General features: G+C 52.0%; 1 protein-coding gene across 1 annotated transcript in view; it reads right to left on the bottom strand.

Moving 5' to 3' along the window:
* Positions 1 to 923: 923 nt before the first annotated feature.
* Positions 924 to 14,837, bottom strand: part of CLMN (calmin (calponin-like, transmembrane)) — a 144,427-nt gene continuing 130,513 nt past the window's right edge. Inside the window, exons 10-15 of the mRNA XM_006879190.1 lie at positions 12,496 to 14,064; positions 10,838 to 11,034; positions 4,035 to 4,095; positions 3,390 to 3,460; positions 2,934 to 3,030; positions 924 to 1,091 (exon numbers count right to left, since the gene is read on the bottom strand). Coding sequence (XP_006879252.1) covers positions 924 to 1,091; positions 2,934 to 3,030; positions 3,390 to 3,460; positions 4,035 to 4,095; positions 10,838 to 11,034; positions 12,496 to 14,064 — 2,163 coding nt within the window. The remainder of the gene's footprint in view (positions 1,092 to 2,933; positions 3,031 to 3,389; positions 3,461 to 4,034; positions 4,096 to 10,837; positions 11,035 to 12,495; positions 14,065 to 14,837) is intronic.

Raw genomic sequence — 14,837 nt, 5'->3', positions numbered from 1 at the left:
TGGAGAATATTCTGTGTAGGCTGCGTCCTGACTCCATCACTTCTGAAAAGATGACATCAGACAGAGAAGCAAGCAAGGAAGAAGGGGACCATGGTGGGGCTGAAAGCCCAAGCAGGTGAAGGCTGGCACCAGCACCCCAAAGAGTGGCCGTCCTGAGAGCCAGTGCTCTGAATCTGGTTGTGTAGAAGACGACTCTGTTCTTCAAAGTCACCTCATGTGGCATTGTTCCTGAAACTCTAGGGAAGCAAGACTGGCTCCCAGAAGCCCACTTTTGGGGGTCTGGATGCCTCTGATCCCGAGTCTGCATTTGCAAAGAGCCTTCTGCTGGTGGGAAGGGTTCAGATGCTATAGTTCTGTTCCTCTCTGTGCAAGAGTGAATTTAAAAGGAGCTTTCTCATTTCACAAACAAAAGAAAAGCAAACGTGCCACTTCTCAGCATGAAGGCCCAGCCACGTCCCTCACGTGGCCACTGTGCGTGGCTCACACCTCCCAAGACCACCCTACTATGACCACAGATGACAAGAGTTCACCTGGTAAACCCAGCACCTTCTCCCAGCGGGGGCTCGGCCTGGGGCGCCCACTTTCCCCCTCAGCAGGTGGACCCTCACCCGTGAGGTCGGTGACCCAGCTCTGCCCAGGACCCTGAGAACTGCATCTGGGACAACTGACACCCAGCTTTCGGCGACACTTAGCCCCGAGGCTCTTACAAAGCCACGCACCCATGTTCTGAGACCCTGGCCGCAGAGGAAGCACGTTCAGGCCTTACGGAGAGAGAGGAAGGGAAAGGAAGATACACGAAAGGGGAAGCAGAGGCGGCGTCTCGTCAAGTCTACAGAAGCACCCAGGCCAGACCCACGAAGAAACGAAGTCTGCAGCAGCTGCCCGCTCAGCGTCCGGCCGTCTTTATTGTCCAGACACGGGCATCAGAGCCTGTTGAAGTCCAGCTGGGGGAAGAGCAGCAGGCAGTACACCAGGAGCCAGAGGAAGAGGATGAAGTACACGGTGTCTGGCTGCTGCACCAGCTGGGTCAGGGAGTCGTTGTTCGGCAGGCTTTGGCTGCCCAGTCCGCTGGCCTCGCCCGAGTTGTTGGCCTTCCTGGAGGAGGGAAGAGAAAGGCGAGTGGTTACAAGAGGGTCCCCGGCTCCCTGGACTCCGCACTGCCCCCTGGACTCCACCCTCACTGCCCCTGAGGTCCTGGGGGGAACCCCCAGCACTGTGTGTGCGGCCCCCGTGCCAAGTGCTCTGAGCTCTTGGTCCTGAAGCTCCAGGAGGAGGTGGGGATGCGTTCCTCAGACGGGCAAGCTGAGACCCAGACCCCGCCCGAGGTCACGAGGTCTACGGCAGAGCCTAGCTTTCAGCCTTTCTGCTTATTACGCCATGGGGTCCTCACAGACGTCACTGTTTGAGAACCTGCTACTGCCAGCTCTCTGTCACCCAGCAGTGAAGGGAGTTCCCAGACCACAGAAGCATCTAACACAGCCATTGGAAGGGAATCGAATGGACACTCCACCCTCAAAAGTTTGTAGTTTTAAGATAAAAGGACTTGATGATTATTATTATTTTTTTGGTCAATTTATCTTTTTTGTTTTATACAGGCTCGATTCTAACTTGTAGGGACCCTGGAGGACAAAGCAGAACTGCCCCTTCAGGCTTCCAAGGGTGTAAATCTTTACTGGGGCAGAGTGCCTTGTGTCTCTGCTATGAGAAGGCCTGGAGATTTGAACTACTGACCTTCTGGCTAGCAGCTAAGCACTCTACCACGATGCCACCTGTGCTCTGGATATTTTGTTGTTTGAGGAGATACGAAGGAAGCCCAGAAAGTGACAGTGTGGTTGGAAAAGGAGGAGCGGTCATGATCTGACTGGACCCGGGGACTTCAGCGGCAAGGCCCCAATGTGAGCATCTTTGGGGTGGTCTCACGAAGGCTCCGAACTGCCCCGTGGCTGAACTAACTGCCTCTGGACAACAGGAAGGGGTGGAGCCCAAAGGCGATTAAACATCTGCCCCCACTGATAAAACTAATACACAGAGAAAATGAACTTGCTAACACTTCTTTCGCTTCCTTAAATCTATTGTTAGAACAAATGGAAATGATTTTTTGAAAATCATTCTTTTTGGCAGTTGCCGCTGAGCCTGTTCTGGCCCCAGATGTGCACAGAATACTTGTGCCTCGTCTCGTTTTCAAGGCTGTGACTTGGTGGAAGCAGATTTCCAGTCCTTTCTTCCTAGGGACCCCAGGGCGGCTCAAACGGCCTGCCTTTCAGCTAGTGGCCGAGAGCCTGCTGTGAACTCTTGAAAACATAAAAAATAACGCTGGGCTTCCTAGCTCTGCAGGTTTTGTGTTTAAAGTCACTACTTCTTAGAACCCAACAGTATAAATATCGCAGAATGTGCCAAGGCTGGTTGGAAATGGAAATAAACGTTCCATGACAGTAGCCAGGAAGCTTATTTGGCCTCAATTAGGAGTTAGAAGGGTGGTGTGATACACGCCACACTCCTAGACGCCACACTCCTAGGTGCAGGGCAAGATTCTAGCCCCAAACCACAGCTGTGAATGGATTCTAACTCATAATGACCCCGGCGGGGCAGAGCAGAGCAGAACCGCCCTAGAGGGCTCTTCACGGGAGCAGACTGCCACATTGCTCTCGCTCACACCGGCTGGTGGGTTTGAACTGCCCAACTGTTGGTCAGCAGCCAAATGCTTTAACCACTAGAACTTCTTTAGGATTCCAACAGAGGCTTTTCATTCCAACCATCCAAGCCTAAGGGCTTGAGTGCACGGCCAACATTTAGAAATGGAGTCAAAGGAAAGGAGGCAGTGAGTGTGGCTGGAATCGGGGCTGGGACGTGGGGCGCTTTCTCTGCTCCCTGCGTTCTAACGGGGCAGCTCTACGGCAGCTCAGCACCGGGGAGCCCCGGCGAGCAGGGGATACTTTCATAGTCATCCTGTTACGCTTGCACTCCCGCTTCATGTCTGCTCTGATGCCATAAAACTGTAAAATCAGCTCAGTGAGCTTCTGAGTATTATACCTGCAGTGGTGACACAGAAGGGACAGAGGTCAGGTTCCGCAGCGCAGAGCACACAGCACCCCAAGACCCTGCCTCGACCCTGGCCGCCTGCCTCCGGCCACGGCCTCACAGAAGCGCAGGTTCACGCTGAGGACCCAGCCTATCTCCAGAGCAAGTCACCCCCTGCCCACAGGCCCTGCCTAATCTCTCTATTCCCTCCCAGGAATGCTCAATTCCATTCATTCCACAGCATGTGCATTCTCTTACATCAATCACCCCCAAATATCAGCAAAGCATCATGAGCAAATTGGCTCCCCCACCCCAAAACTAGGCTGTGTGATTAAAAACATAAACGCCAAACCCACCAAGCTTCCACCCACCTTGTTAACATTCGGTTCCTCCTGTCGTCCATATCGGCTGCATTCCTCAACTGAACATAGCTAAAATGATCCTACAGTGAAATTTATAAACAAAACCCCCGCAACCCAATTAGTAAAGATGAAATCTCTGAAACAGAAAATAAAGCGATTTTAAACACACAAAGCCGAGCACACCATGCTGTCCTCAAAGTTCCAAACTGCTAAACAATGACGTGTGTGTTACCCTGCCGCCTTCCCGGGCCGCCCACCCCGTGGCCTGACGGAATCTGAGCAGCACCTGGACCATGGCTGAGTGGGGTCCCCAAGTCATCTGGGCTAAACAGGACCCTCCACCTGCATGCTGCACCCCCACGTTTTTGCATGTGACCCTTTTATTGGGGGGGGGGAGCCTTAGATGCATCTTGTTTGTTTGATAACAAAGAGGCCTTCTGGCTTTGAAATCATCACTTTATTTTGATCCCTTATTGCCCCAAGTGGGAATCCGCCTGGACTGTGCTAAGCAAGGGTTCACTTTGCGTGTCTTCCATCCCAAAGCATCGCAGGTGCCCGTCAGTAATTTCAATACTCTGGGCTGGGGTGGAGGAAGGATGCAAAGGACATGATTAGCGGGGTGGGCGCGAGGGGGGAACGGAGTGACATACTAACCGATTCCAAACACCTATTACTATGCCGTCGGATGTAAATGCTGGAGTCGCTGTGACTAGTCCTGAAAAACAAACACATGTTTTGAATGGTGTCAATGCACGCTCTCTGCTATCCCAAGACTTCTCCTGCCCCAGGGCCTCCATCTCAAACTCTCCGCCTTGCAGACAGCAGTCTTGAGCCCCCCCTTCCAACCCAGGCTGGCCTCCAGGCTGGGATCTGGGCAAGCGAGGATTTTAGACCCATTTATCCACCAGTGCTCAGGTCTTTCATTCATAAGGTCGCTATGAGTCGTCTACAACTCGATGGCACCTAACAATAACAACAACGACAACATAGAGCTACGTTGACCTAATGGACAGAAAGTTTTGCTACCAAGCTAAAGGTGGGTGATTTTAATCTGCAGCCTTCAGGCCTCATTCAAATTGGGTTTTTTTTTGTCAAACATTCTTCTGGTGGTCTAGCACTGGTCTGTCCATTTGCTGTACAGAGGTAACTTGTGGTTGCTGTGATGCTAGACACTGTGACACTGATGTGCCAAATGTGATCATGGTTACCCAAGGTGGACAGTGTTTGCTGGAGCTCCCCGATTAAAACAAGCTTGGAAGCAGGCGTGGCATTCACTTCCGAAATAGCTATGAAAACTCTATGAACAGTGCTCAGGCCTTTTGTTCACAGGGTCGCTATGAGTCGTCTACGACTGGACAGCACCTAACAACAACAACAACAACAACAACAACAACAACATCCACTGCATCTGCTCAGCTGGAAGGTGTTTACAAGGGGCAGAGTAGATGTTGGGAGGGCACACTGAGGGCCCAAGCTACAAGAAAAAAACAGAGATTAAGCCAGAATCTAGGTTACAAAACAGATCAAGCATTCTTGGAAAGCATGCGGGTGCAGGTGGGAAAGGAGGGAGCATTTTTTTTCCAAGTGTCCCAACATCTTGGAACCTGCCGGAAGCCCTCTACAAGCTAGAGTTAGACGTCGAGTCAGACCTGTTAGCTAGACTCCCTTTCCAGCGCTCGCCCAGACCAGCCGCAGCTCCCCAGTGCCCACTCACGGGCAGACTTTCTCCTTTCCTTTTCAACACAAGGAGGTTCATTTTCTGACTGTCTCTTTGAGGCCGAGGTAGAGAGCACTCCCATGCCTCCTACAGGTGGCATGCCCAGGTGCTGAGGCCAGAGGCACCCCAGGGCCTGGGCTGCAGGCCTGCGGGCTAAGCACGCATATCTCTGATAGCTTTTCCTGTCAGCATAAAGGACCATCATCCCCACTCCGCCCACTGCATGGACGATGGGGCTGGAGAGGGTGACAGTCTGCTGTGAGGGGTGGTGTCTGTTGCTGCTTGGTGTCTATGAACGAACTGGGTCCTGGGTGCCTGGGTTCAGGGAGTGTCACCTCCCCGAGGGACAGCTGCCAAGTGTCCCGGGACAGTCCTTTGAGCCAGGAGTTCCTTCCTGGGAACTCACCACGGCAGCCCTGGCATTCCTGCCCACTGCTATCTGGAAAATTCACAAAGCGCTTCCACTTTTCCACTTAGTTACAGAAGCACCTGACCTGTGCCAGCCCTAGAGAGATGCCAGCGCTTGTCCACACTCCAGAACTCGTGCTCAAGCCCCCTGGCCCATTGCACAATATGGGAATGAGCAAAGGCTTCTACAAGGTCTCTGGAGCCCAGAGGCGTCCCCTGAGAGAGCCGGCCCGTGGAGACCAGTGACAGGCAGTGAATGCTCATTTGTTCATTCACGCTGGTGAGAAGACACACAGCAGAGCACACAGCACTTCACCCATTCCTGCCCGCACAGCTCAGTGCCAGCGGTCACCTCTGTCAAGTTGTGCCACCTTTCCTGTGGTCATCTGATGATACAGTGGAATGCTTTAATCTTTTCCTGATCTAATGATTTTATTTTCTGCTTTGAATTTTTGGTTGATACCATGCACTTTCAGCAATGGAAGGCATGCCGAAATTTTGGGATTCTTTTCTTTCCTGTTAATTCAAGCTGCTCTGAAGGAATCAGCAAAAAACAAGGCGCCGAAAGTGAAGAAGGAAGCCCCTGGCCCTCCCAAAACTGAAGCCAAAGCAAAGGCATTACAGGCCAAGAAAGCGTCCTGAAGGGCATGCACAGCCAAAAAAAAAGAAGATTGGTATATGGCACCCACCTTCCGGCAGTCTAAGATGCTGAGACTCCGAAGGCAGCCCAAATACCCCTGGAAAAGTGTCCCCAGGAGAAACAAGCTTGACCACTATGCCATCATCAAGTTTCCCCTGACCACTGAGTCAGCCATGAAGGAGACAGAAGATAACAACACACTTGTGTTCATTGTGGATGTCAGGGCCAACAAACACCAAATCAAACAAGCTGTAAAGAAGCTCTGTGACACTGATGTGGCCAAGGTCAACACTTTGATTAAGCCTGATGGAGAGAAGAAGGCCTATGTTCAACTTGCTCCTGACTATGATGCTTTGGATGGTACCAACAAAACTGGGATCATCTAAACTGAGTCTAGCTGGCTAATTCTAAAAACAACTTTTTCTCACCATGAAACAAAAAACAAAAACAAGGCCTCAAGGAATGGACAGCATACCAACTGATATATTTCAACAGATTCTGCCCTGGACCTGCTGCTCACAAGGTTGTACGAAAAAATGTGGAGGACAACTACTTGGCCACCTGACTGGAAGAGATCCATGTTTATTACTATTCTTATTCCAAAAAAGGGTGATGTGACAGAGTATGGAAATTATTGAACAATATTACTAATTAATAGTATACAATGTAACACGCAAACAAAATCCTGCAGAAGTTTATCCAAAAACGTCTGGAACAGTACATCAACAGAGAACTACCAGGAATACAGGCTGGATTTAGAAGAGGCAGTGGCACCAGAGACATAATTGCCAATGTCAAATGTATCTTAGCAGAAAGCAAAGAGTACTAGAGGAATGTCTGTGTTTCATTGACTATGCAAAAGCATTTGACTGTGTGGATTACAAGAAATTGTGGCTAACCTCGAGAAGAATGGAAATCTCAGAAAACCTGATTGTGCTCATGTGAAACATATACTTGGACTAGGATGCAGATGTCAGAACAGAGCAAGAAAACACTGCATGGTTCAAAAGTAGGAAAGGAATGCATCAGGGATGTGTCCTGTCTCCATAGTTTTTCAATCTATACGCTGAACAGATCATCTGAGACGCTGGACTTTATTAGGAAGAGTGTGGCATCAGGATTGGAGGAAGACTCATCAACAATCTGTGTAACGCAGATGATAAAACCTTCCTTGCTGAAACTGAGGAAGACCTGAAGCATTTGCTTCAGAAGGCCAAGGACTGCAGCCTTCAATATGGATTGAAGCTCAACATCAAAAAGACAAAGATTCTCACCAACGGGCCAATTGTCAGCACCATGATAGATGAAGAGATTGAGATTGTTAACAATTACAGCTTGCTTGGCTCCACAATCAACACTTTTGGCACTAACAGTCAGGAAATCAAAAACCAAGCTGCACTGGGGAAGTCTGCTGTCAGGGATCTCTCCAGAGTGCTGAGGAGCAATGATGTCAGTCTAGAGACTAAGGTGCACCTGATCCAGGCCACGGTCTTCACATTTACTTGCTATACATCAGAGAGCCGGACAATGACTAAGGATGACAGAAGAAGAATCGATGCCTTTGAGATATGGTACTGGAGAATAGTTCTGAATATACCATGGTGTGTCTTAGGGTGAAACCAAGTTTCTCCTTGGAGTCAAGGAATTTGAAGCTCTGTTTCACATACTTTGGGCATGTAGACAGAAGGACCAATCCTTGGAGAAGGACATACACTTGGAAGGGTGGAGGGACAGCACAGGAGAGGAGGTCCCTGGATGAGATGGATTGACATGATAACTAGAGCAATGGGATTAGATGTGTTGGAGTCACTGAGATTGGCTCAGGATAGGGCAGGTTCAGACGTGCTGTACACAGGGTCGCTATGAGCTGCAGGTGACTCGATGACACATAAAAACATACACTGTGATATATGCAGGGCACATGTGTCCCAAGGAGACAGTGGTAGGATTGGTGGGAAAAGTTTCATTTCTTCAGATTTATGTAGTTACACAGGTCCCCATAAGCTGGCAACATCTGCTATAAACGAAAAAGTGATCCGAAGAAAACTAAGAGGCTGAATATATTATATTGGGAGCCATATGTCTCATGGGTCAGCAAAGGGTTATGAGTATAATGCTGAATGTACACTTTTTTTGCTCATTAGACCCATTTGGGTGAATTATTTAATGACGTAATCTGCCTCCTCTGTGTCTGCTGTCAGTTCTTTGGGGCAGAAGCGGGTCCTGGCACTCACCACGGTGCCTGGTTCCTCATGCATCTGTCTTGATGTACTACCTGCGGGCAGTAGCTGTGACCTCGCCTAACACACAGACAGCGTCCCTGAGCTGAGGGGCAGGGAGAAGCTGGACAGGACCATGTCTGCCCGCCCAGAGTGCAGGCTACTGTATTTTATTTTATGGTTTTTTTTTGGTTGTTTGGTTGTTTTTTTTTTTGGTGTGTACCGTCTGAATTGTATCCGACTGGCAGAGGAGGAGATTGCCCCTCCTTCTCCGGCAGAGCTTCTGGTGCATTTGAACCCTGAGCCTTTGGAATTGTCGTGCAGCTTCTTGCCACCAGGCCACCGGAGCTCCCCAGCCTACCGTGTTTTTACGTACATAGCGTCAGTGTGCTGTGCTAGGTTTTTGCAGACCCTGCGCCCCCCTGTGCCTGGGCATCACAAGCCCGTGACACACACTATATGTAAGTATATACTGTCTGCCTGGGCACATCATCAACAAAATACAGTAAGGCGATGTCCGCCTTGCAAAGTCAACGTGGCCTCCTGCCCGACTGCCCGGATATATCCGTTTGCTTTTCAGCTTGTGCCCACACTGGCTCATCCTCCCTGGAAGAGGTTTCGCTTCTGCTTCCTGGTCTACGTACATCCCCAAGGGGCTCACTATTCCTCAGGGGACCTCACCCTCCCGCCTCTCAGGCCTTCCTGCCACAAATATTTACAACAGAGCCTGGTGCGTGGCGGCCGCGTGTTCACGCTGCCTCTCTCACCAGAATGCCTGTCGCTCCTGCTCCCAATCTCCTTACACCCCCACATTCAGCTCACAGACACCCCAGCCCCGCTCTCCCTGGTCCTCTTCTACCTCTGACGTCTGAGGCGTGATACTCCCCCTCCACTCACCACCCTTTCTGTCCTGCTCCCTGTCTCTTAGAGCTAGGGATTTTGAACATTTCTTCATGTGCCTGTTGGACGTTCCCCTCCCTATCCTGGTGGACAAGATGGTGCCATCCTCTCTACCCCGGGTCCACCCAGCCCGGCTGACCCCAGGAGGCAGTGCCAGCTCAGAAGAATCTGAGGCCTCCCTGCTTGAGAAGGAAGCCGAGGGGCCTGGCACACGACCTGTGGCCCTTTTGGCAAACGAGCTGCGGTACAGAAGCTGGTGGCCTGGTCATTTTGTCCTTGGGTGTCTGCCTGCATGACAGTAAGAAGAGGTGACAGTAGGACAGGCCACTGAAGGCATGGACGTCTGCTGGGCTACCCTGTTCCCAGACCAGAGTCCTGTCACCTGATTCTGTGACTTCTCCATTTCCTCCCTGCCTCTCCTCATCTCTGCCTCTGCTTCCCCCACTGCCCAGGAACGGAAACAGAAAGGAGGCAAAAAGCTGCAAGTCCCTGTGGGGCTCTGTTTGCTTCCCCTGCCCAAGTCCAAGCGCACATCTCATGCAAACAGCATGGACACTGAGGTCGTAGGCCCCCACTCTGCCCTTCCCTAAGGGAGATAGTCTTGGGGAGGTTATCTACACCCCACCTTCCTCGTCTGTAGTAGGGAGGCCAGAGCCCGCTCTTGCAAAGCCAACACAGAATCCCTGAGAGATGACGATCACAATGGGGAGAGGCCTTGACCCTCAGGGTTATGTGCGTACGTGCCCGGGACAAATCCATCATCTGACGGCCTTGGAGTGACTGAGAGGAGGCACGTCACAGCTTCCCGTGGATTGGATCAAGTTTGTTACTGTCCCCACACCCATCCTCCCTTCCAAATCTACTCTCATCATTGCTTTGGAGTTAAATAAATGTGTGTGGGCAGCTGTTCTAATGTCCACATGCAGCCACAGGGGTAGCAGGCCACTTCAGTGTGCCTGGGTTGGGTCAGCGTGATACTATGATGGCCATGCGTGACCCTAATCAGCCCAACCCACGATGCTCTGGGGTCAGGAGGCAGCCGGAGGCATCTCGCCTCCTAATCTCTCAGGCCACACCGACCCACGGCTCAGCCATTCGGCTGTTCACTCTGGACGCCGTGGACCTGGGTGCACAGTGACCCAGAGAGACACCTGGGTACACGGCGGCCAAGAGGAGAAGGAAGCTTCACGTCCTTCCACCCCTGGTGCTCACGACCGGGGCTGGTAACGGCCGAGTCAGGGCGGCGACTCGGCCTGAAAACACAGAATTCCGCATGGATCCAGCTGGCCGTTGTCCACGCTCTCTCCTGCACTCCCACGCCAAGTCATTAACTGAAAACAGGGTGAGTTCAGGGAGCAACTTGAGCTCCACTGTCTCGGGCAGAAAACCTCAGAAAAGCCTCAATGTCACTGCCATCTGGCTGGCACTGACTCAAAGCTGACCTTCTGCCGGGCTCTGAGGCTGGAAACCACAGGAGATGTCCACTCTGCTCAGAGCGGCCTGTGAGTGAGAAGTGGACGCCCCACGGGCTAGGAGAGCCACCCCAGACAGGAAGACACCGGAAATCAATTACCTGGAGGGGATTCTGAAATCAGCAGTGTCGTCCTCGAGGTCATCTGAGGACCGGACGGTTCCGGGCACTATAAATACGGAACTTTCCACGTGGTCCACGTGCTTCTTCTTCTCCTTTTTTTTACTGCTGGTGGATTCTGGGGCGACCTTTTCTTCTACAGGTTTCTCTAACTTCTCTGAGAGTAGGGGTCCCTGGGACTTAAAAAGAGCAAACACGAGTCAGTATTTTATCTCAAGATGAACGAGTAACATGCCAGCCGAGCTCTATCCAGACCCCAAGGCCCAGCCAGGTACTCCCTCCACTCTGCCTCTCCCTTGGACTGGTCCACACAGCTGCCATGGGCCATGGTCCTGCCCAGCTCCGGCTCCCTGAGAAAAAACCCCGACCCTGAGACTTGAGAGGGTCAAGACAGCAGGATTTTAGAATAAGATCTCAAATGCTGGCTAACAGAACCTTCATCAACTAACTTTACATGTCTGGGCTTTGGTTTCCTTGTCTGTCAAATGGGCACGCAGCTACTGAATGTCATTCAGTGGTTTCTGACTCACAGTGGCACCATGATCTTGCAGAATAGAACTGCATGCCACAGTGTTCTCAAGGAAGAAAACAGCCAGGCTTACATCCGCAGTGCCTCAGACTGAGTTTGAACTGCCAACCTTTTTCTTATCTGGCCAGGGCTGTTCCACTGGTGCTGACCAAGAACTCTCCTGAATGGGCATCTTAAGCACCAACCTCTTCCCTATGTGCATCAGTGTGGTCTCTAAAGGACAGCTCTCACAGGGGTCAACGGTTGGACCCTCTGTACAGCTATCATTTGCTTTAACAAGGGAACCAGTCTCAGACGTGAGACAGGCTGAAGGGTGCAGCCATAGTCCATTGCTTCAGAGGCATGGGAAACCTGGACAATGATTGGGGAAGACCAAGGCAGCACTGATACACCATCGAATGCGTAAAGCACAAACCAGTCTGTCACAGAGGAAGAGCCACCACGATGCTCCCTGAAGGTGAGGATGGAGGAACATCGTTTCCCATTCTTTGGGCATGATGTCAGGAGGGGCTAGCCCTTGGAAAAGAGAATCAGTGGAAGAGAGCAAGAACCTCGATGAGGGGGACAGACACAGTGTTTGTAACGACAGGCTTACGCCCAGCAGACCCTGTGAAGATGGAAGGATACGGCAGGGTTCTGCTGAGTTGTAGACAGAATCATTAAGAGTCAGACTAACTGGCACTGAACACTAGCACCCTCTTCTGCCCCCACCAAGGTGACCTCACTGGACCCTCTTTCATCCTCGGGGGCAGGGATGGGGCTGAGAAGAGGCCAGCAGAAGGCCAGGGCTCCACATTTAAGGAGGCTCTCATTCTCAGGGTTCACATTCACTTGCTGGAGCCTGTGAATGAGGTGCCTCCTTAAACTGACGCCTGTAGGACTTTGCTCACTAAAACTAAAAACCCAGCCAAACTCAGGCCATTCCACTGCGCAGGACTGAGCAGAACTGCCCCCTCGGGTTTCCAGGGAGGCAGACGGCCTTATCTTCCTCCTGCAGATCAGAAGGGGAGCAGCGAGGTGCTCTAACCTTGCAGGAGCAAATGCACAACCCCTCAGGGACAAGTCATAGTGCACGAGGTGGGCACCCCAAAACTCTCCACAAACCAAGTACCTGGTTGTCCTCTGTGGTCCCGCCTTGCTGGTCGTCCTCGTGGAGAGCTGAGGGCGCAGGCTCTGGGCCTGGCTGGGCGTCCACAGCCTGGCTGTCGGGACAGGACATCCGGTCACTGGTGCCAGGAAGGTCCATGTCGGTCACCGAGAAACTGCAGCTGCTCTGCGAGCCATCGGTCTGGTCGTCCCCGGTGTCCAGGTCCTGCAGGTAGCCGCTGGGCCCGTCGAGGTCGGGGTCCTCCGTCTTCAAGTCCTCAGAACCCTCGGTGTAGGCTTCCAGGACAGCGGCCAGGGGCACCTCGTAGTGCGGATAGTAGAAGAGGTCGTGGGGGATGACCGAGACCTTGGACAGGGGAGGGGAGGGTCTGAAGTTCAGGCCCTCCTTCCTGTGGCTCCTGAGGGTCTCCAGGCTGACGCTGCTGCTTGGGGGATTGGAGGGCAGCTCCTCATCGTCCTCCCCAAACTCCTCCGCCCCCTGGCTGTCATTGCTGTCCTGACGCACGGACTTCTGCTTGGCCTTTTCGTACACCTCCGGTTTCAGGGGCACCTCTTCGGGGGTCAGCGAGGAGCCTTGCGCGTCCTCTCCAGGGTCCCTGGGGGTCCTGTCTGCGTCGTCCTTTTTGTGGGCAGACTTGGCGCTCCTTTTGCCCAGTTCTTCCGCGTGTCCTTCGGCCCTGTCCTGCTGCACAACCTTGTCTTGGTGACTGGAGGGAGGCTCCCTGAAAGCTTGGCTGGTGGACGCAAAATCTGTGAAATCCTCCAGGTCGCTGTTAAACTTTGAGGCTTTCAAAGGGATAGCTTCCAAAGAGTCTTCCTTATCGACGAAGTCTACGCTCAGCAGTGGCACCTTGACCTCAAAGGAATTGGCCATAATGGTGTTGTCGGAGGGACACTCCCCCACGGGGTGGACTGGAGTCTCCAGGGGCCCATTGGAGGCGAGGAGACTCGAGGAGGACGAGTCACTGACCAGAGGAACGCCGACAGGGGGCTCGTCGGGGGCTGCTGCCGGGGGCTCTGAGACTTCCTGCTTTGCTTTCTCTTCTTCATTAACCGCAAGAGCCGAGGAGCATCTCTTCTGCTTCACAGACTCTTCTGTCCCTTGTGGGATCCCGTCTAAGGAAAGCCTCTGACTGTAGAAAGGGTCTTTGCTGCAAGAAGCATCTTTGAAAAAATCAACCTCGAAGTGGACGGTCTTCTTGATCGGCAGGGAGTTGGCCCTGCGGTTCTCCTTTCTACAGGACAGGATGGACACCTCTGGGGAGGGCTCGCTGCCCTTGCTGGGGACCCCCTGGAGGCCGTGGTCGATGATCTCATGCATCAGCTCTGGGGACGTGGAGCTGGGCAGGCTGCCCGGACGGGGAGGCTGAAGGCACTCCTTCAGAGTCTCGGGACTGTCACACACGAAGACTTTGGCTGGAGGGGGCTGGCTGGTCTCGTGGTTGACCGTGTAGGTACGCTCCCCGTTTTCAGCCAGGAGGAGGATCTTGCTCTCCTGTTCAGAGGGGGTGTCCCGGATGTGGACGAATGTGGATTCAATGGGGAACTCTTTATCTGAATCCATCCAGTCTTCCTGCAAAGACACACAGGACAACGCAAAATCAGAGGGTGGGAGCAGGGATGGAGCATCTCAGTCAACAAACATAAAGAGTTATTTCAAAATTAAGGCCCAGTGTTCAATTCAGATACACATCAGTGCTGCCTAGGCCGATTCTGAGTCAGAGCCCAAGTAGGCTATTAAAGAACCCATTGACTGACTCAGTGTGACCCTTTCCTGGGTTTCTGGGTTACAAATCTTAACGGAAATGGACAGTCCATCTTCTCCAGAGGAACGTCTGATGGAGCTCAACTGCTGACCTTTTGATTAGGAGTCCAGTACGTCATACCATGCCCCAGGATGACTGAACTAAGACAGTTACAAATGACAACTAGTTGTGAAACTTGCAGAAAGCTCCGGTGGCCGAGTGGTAAGAAGCTGTACTGCAATCTCAAGGGCAGCTGGTTCAAATCCACCAGCTGCACCGGGGAAGACGGATAATCTCGCCCCGTGTGATTTATTGCCTCTGAAAACTCACTGAAGGATCAGCTATGGGTCGGTTCCACCTTGACAGCAAACAACACAATTAATAGTGAAACAGAAAAGCTGCAGAAACACCCATGTTTATTGAAGCTTTGTTCACAATAGCAAGGAGTAGAAAACAACCTAAGTGCCCATCAACAAACAAATGGCTAGAGAAGCTGTGGTATATTCGCACAATGGAATACTATGCTGCATTGAAAAACAAGGAACTCATGCAATATTATTAAAAATGGTTGACTCTGGAGAACATTATGCTGAGTGAAATA

Source organism: Elephantulus edwardii, unplaced genomic scaffold (genome assembly GCF_000299155.1).
Source record: "Elephantulus edwardii isolate Elephantulus edwardi_28Jun2011 unplaced genomic scaffold, EleEdw1.0 scaffold00002, whole genome shotgun sequence".
Taxonomy (NCBI): domain Eukaryota; kingdom Metazoa; phylum Chordata; class Mammalia; order Macroscelidea; family Macroscelididae; genus Elephantulus; species Elephantulus edwardii.
Note: the sequence above shows the minus strand (reverse complement) of the source record. Positions and strands in the feature narration are given on the sequence as shown.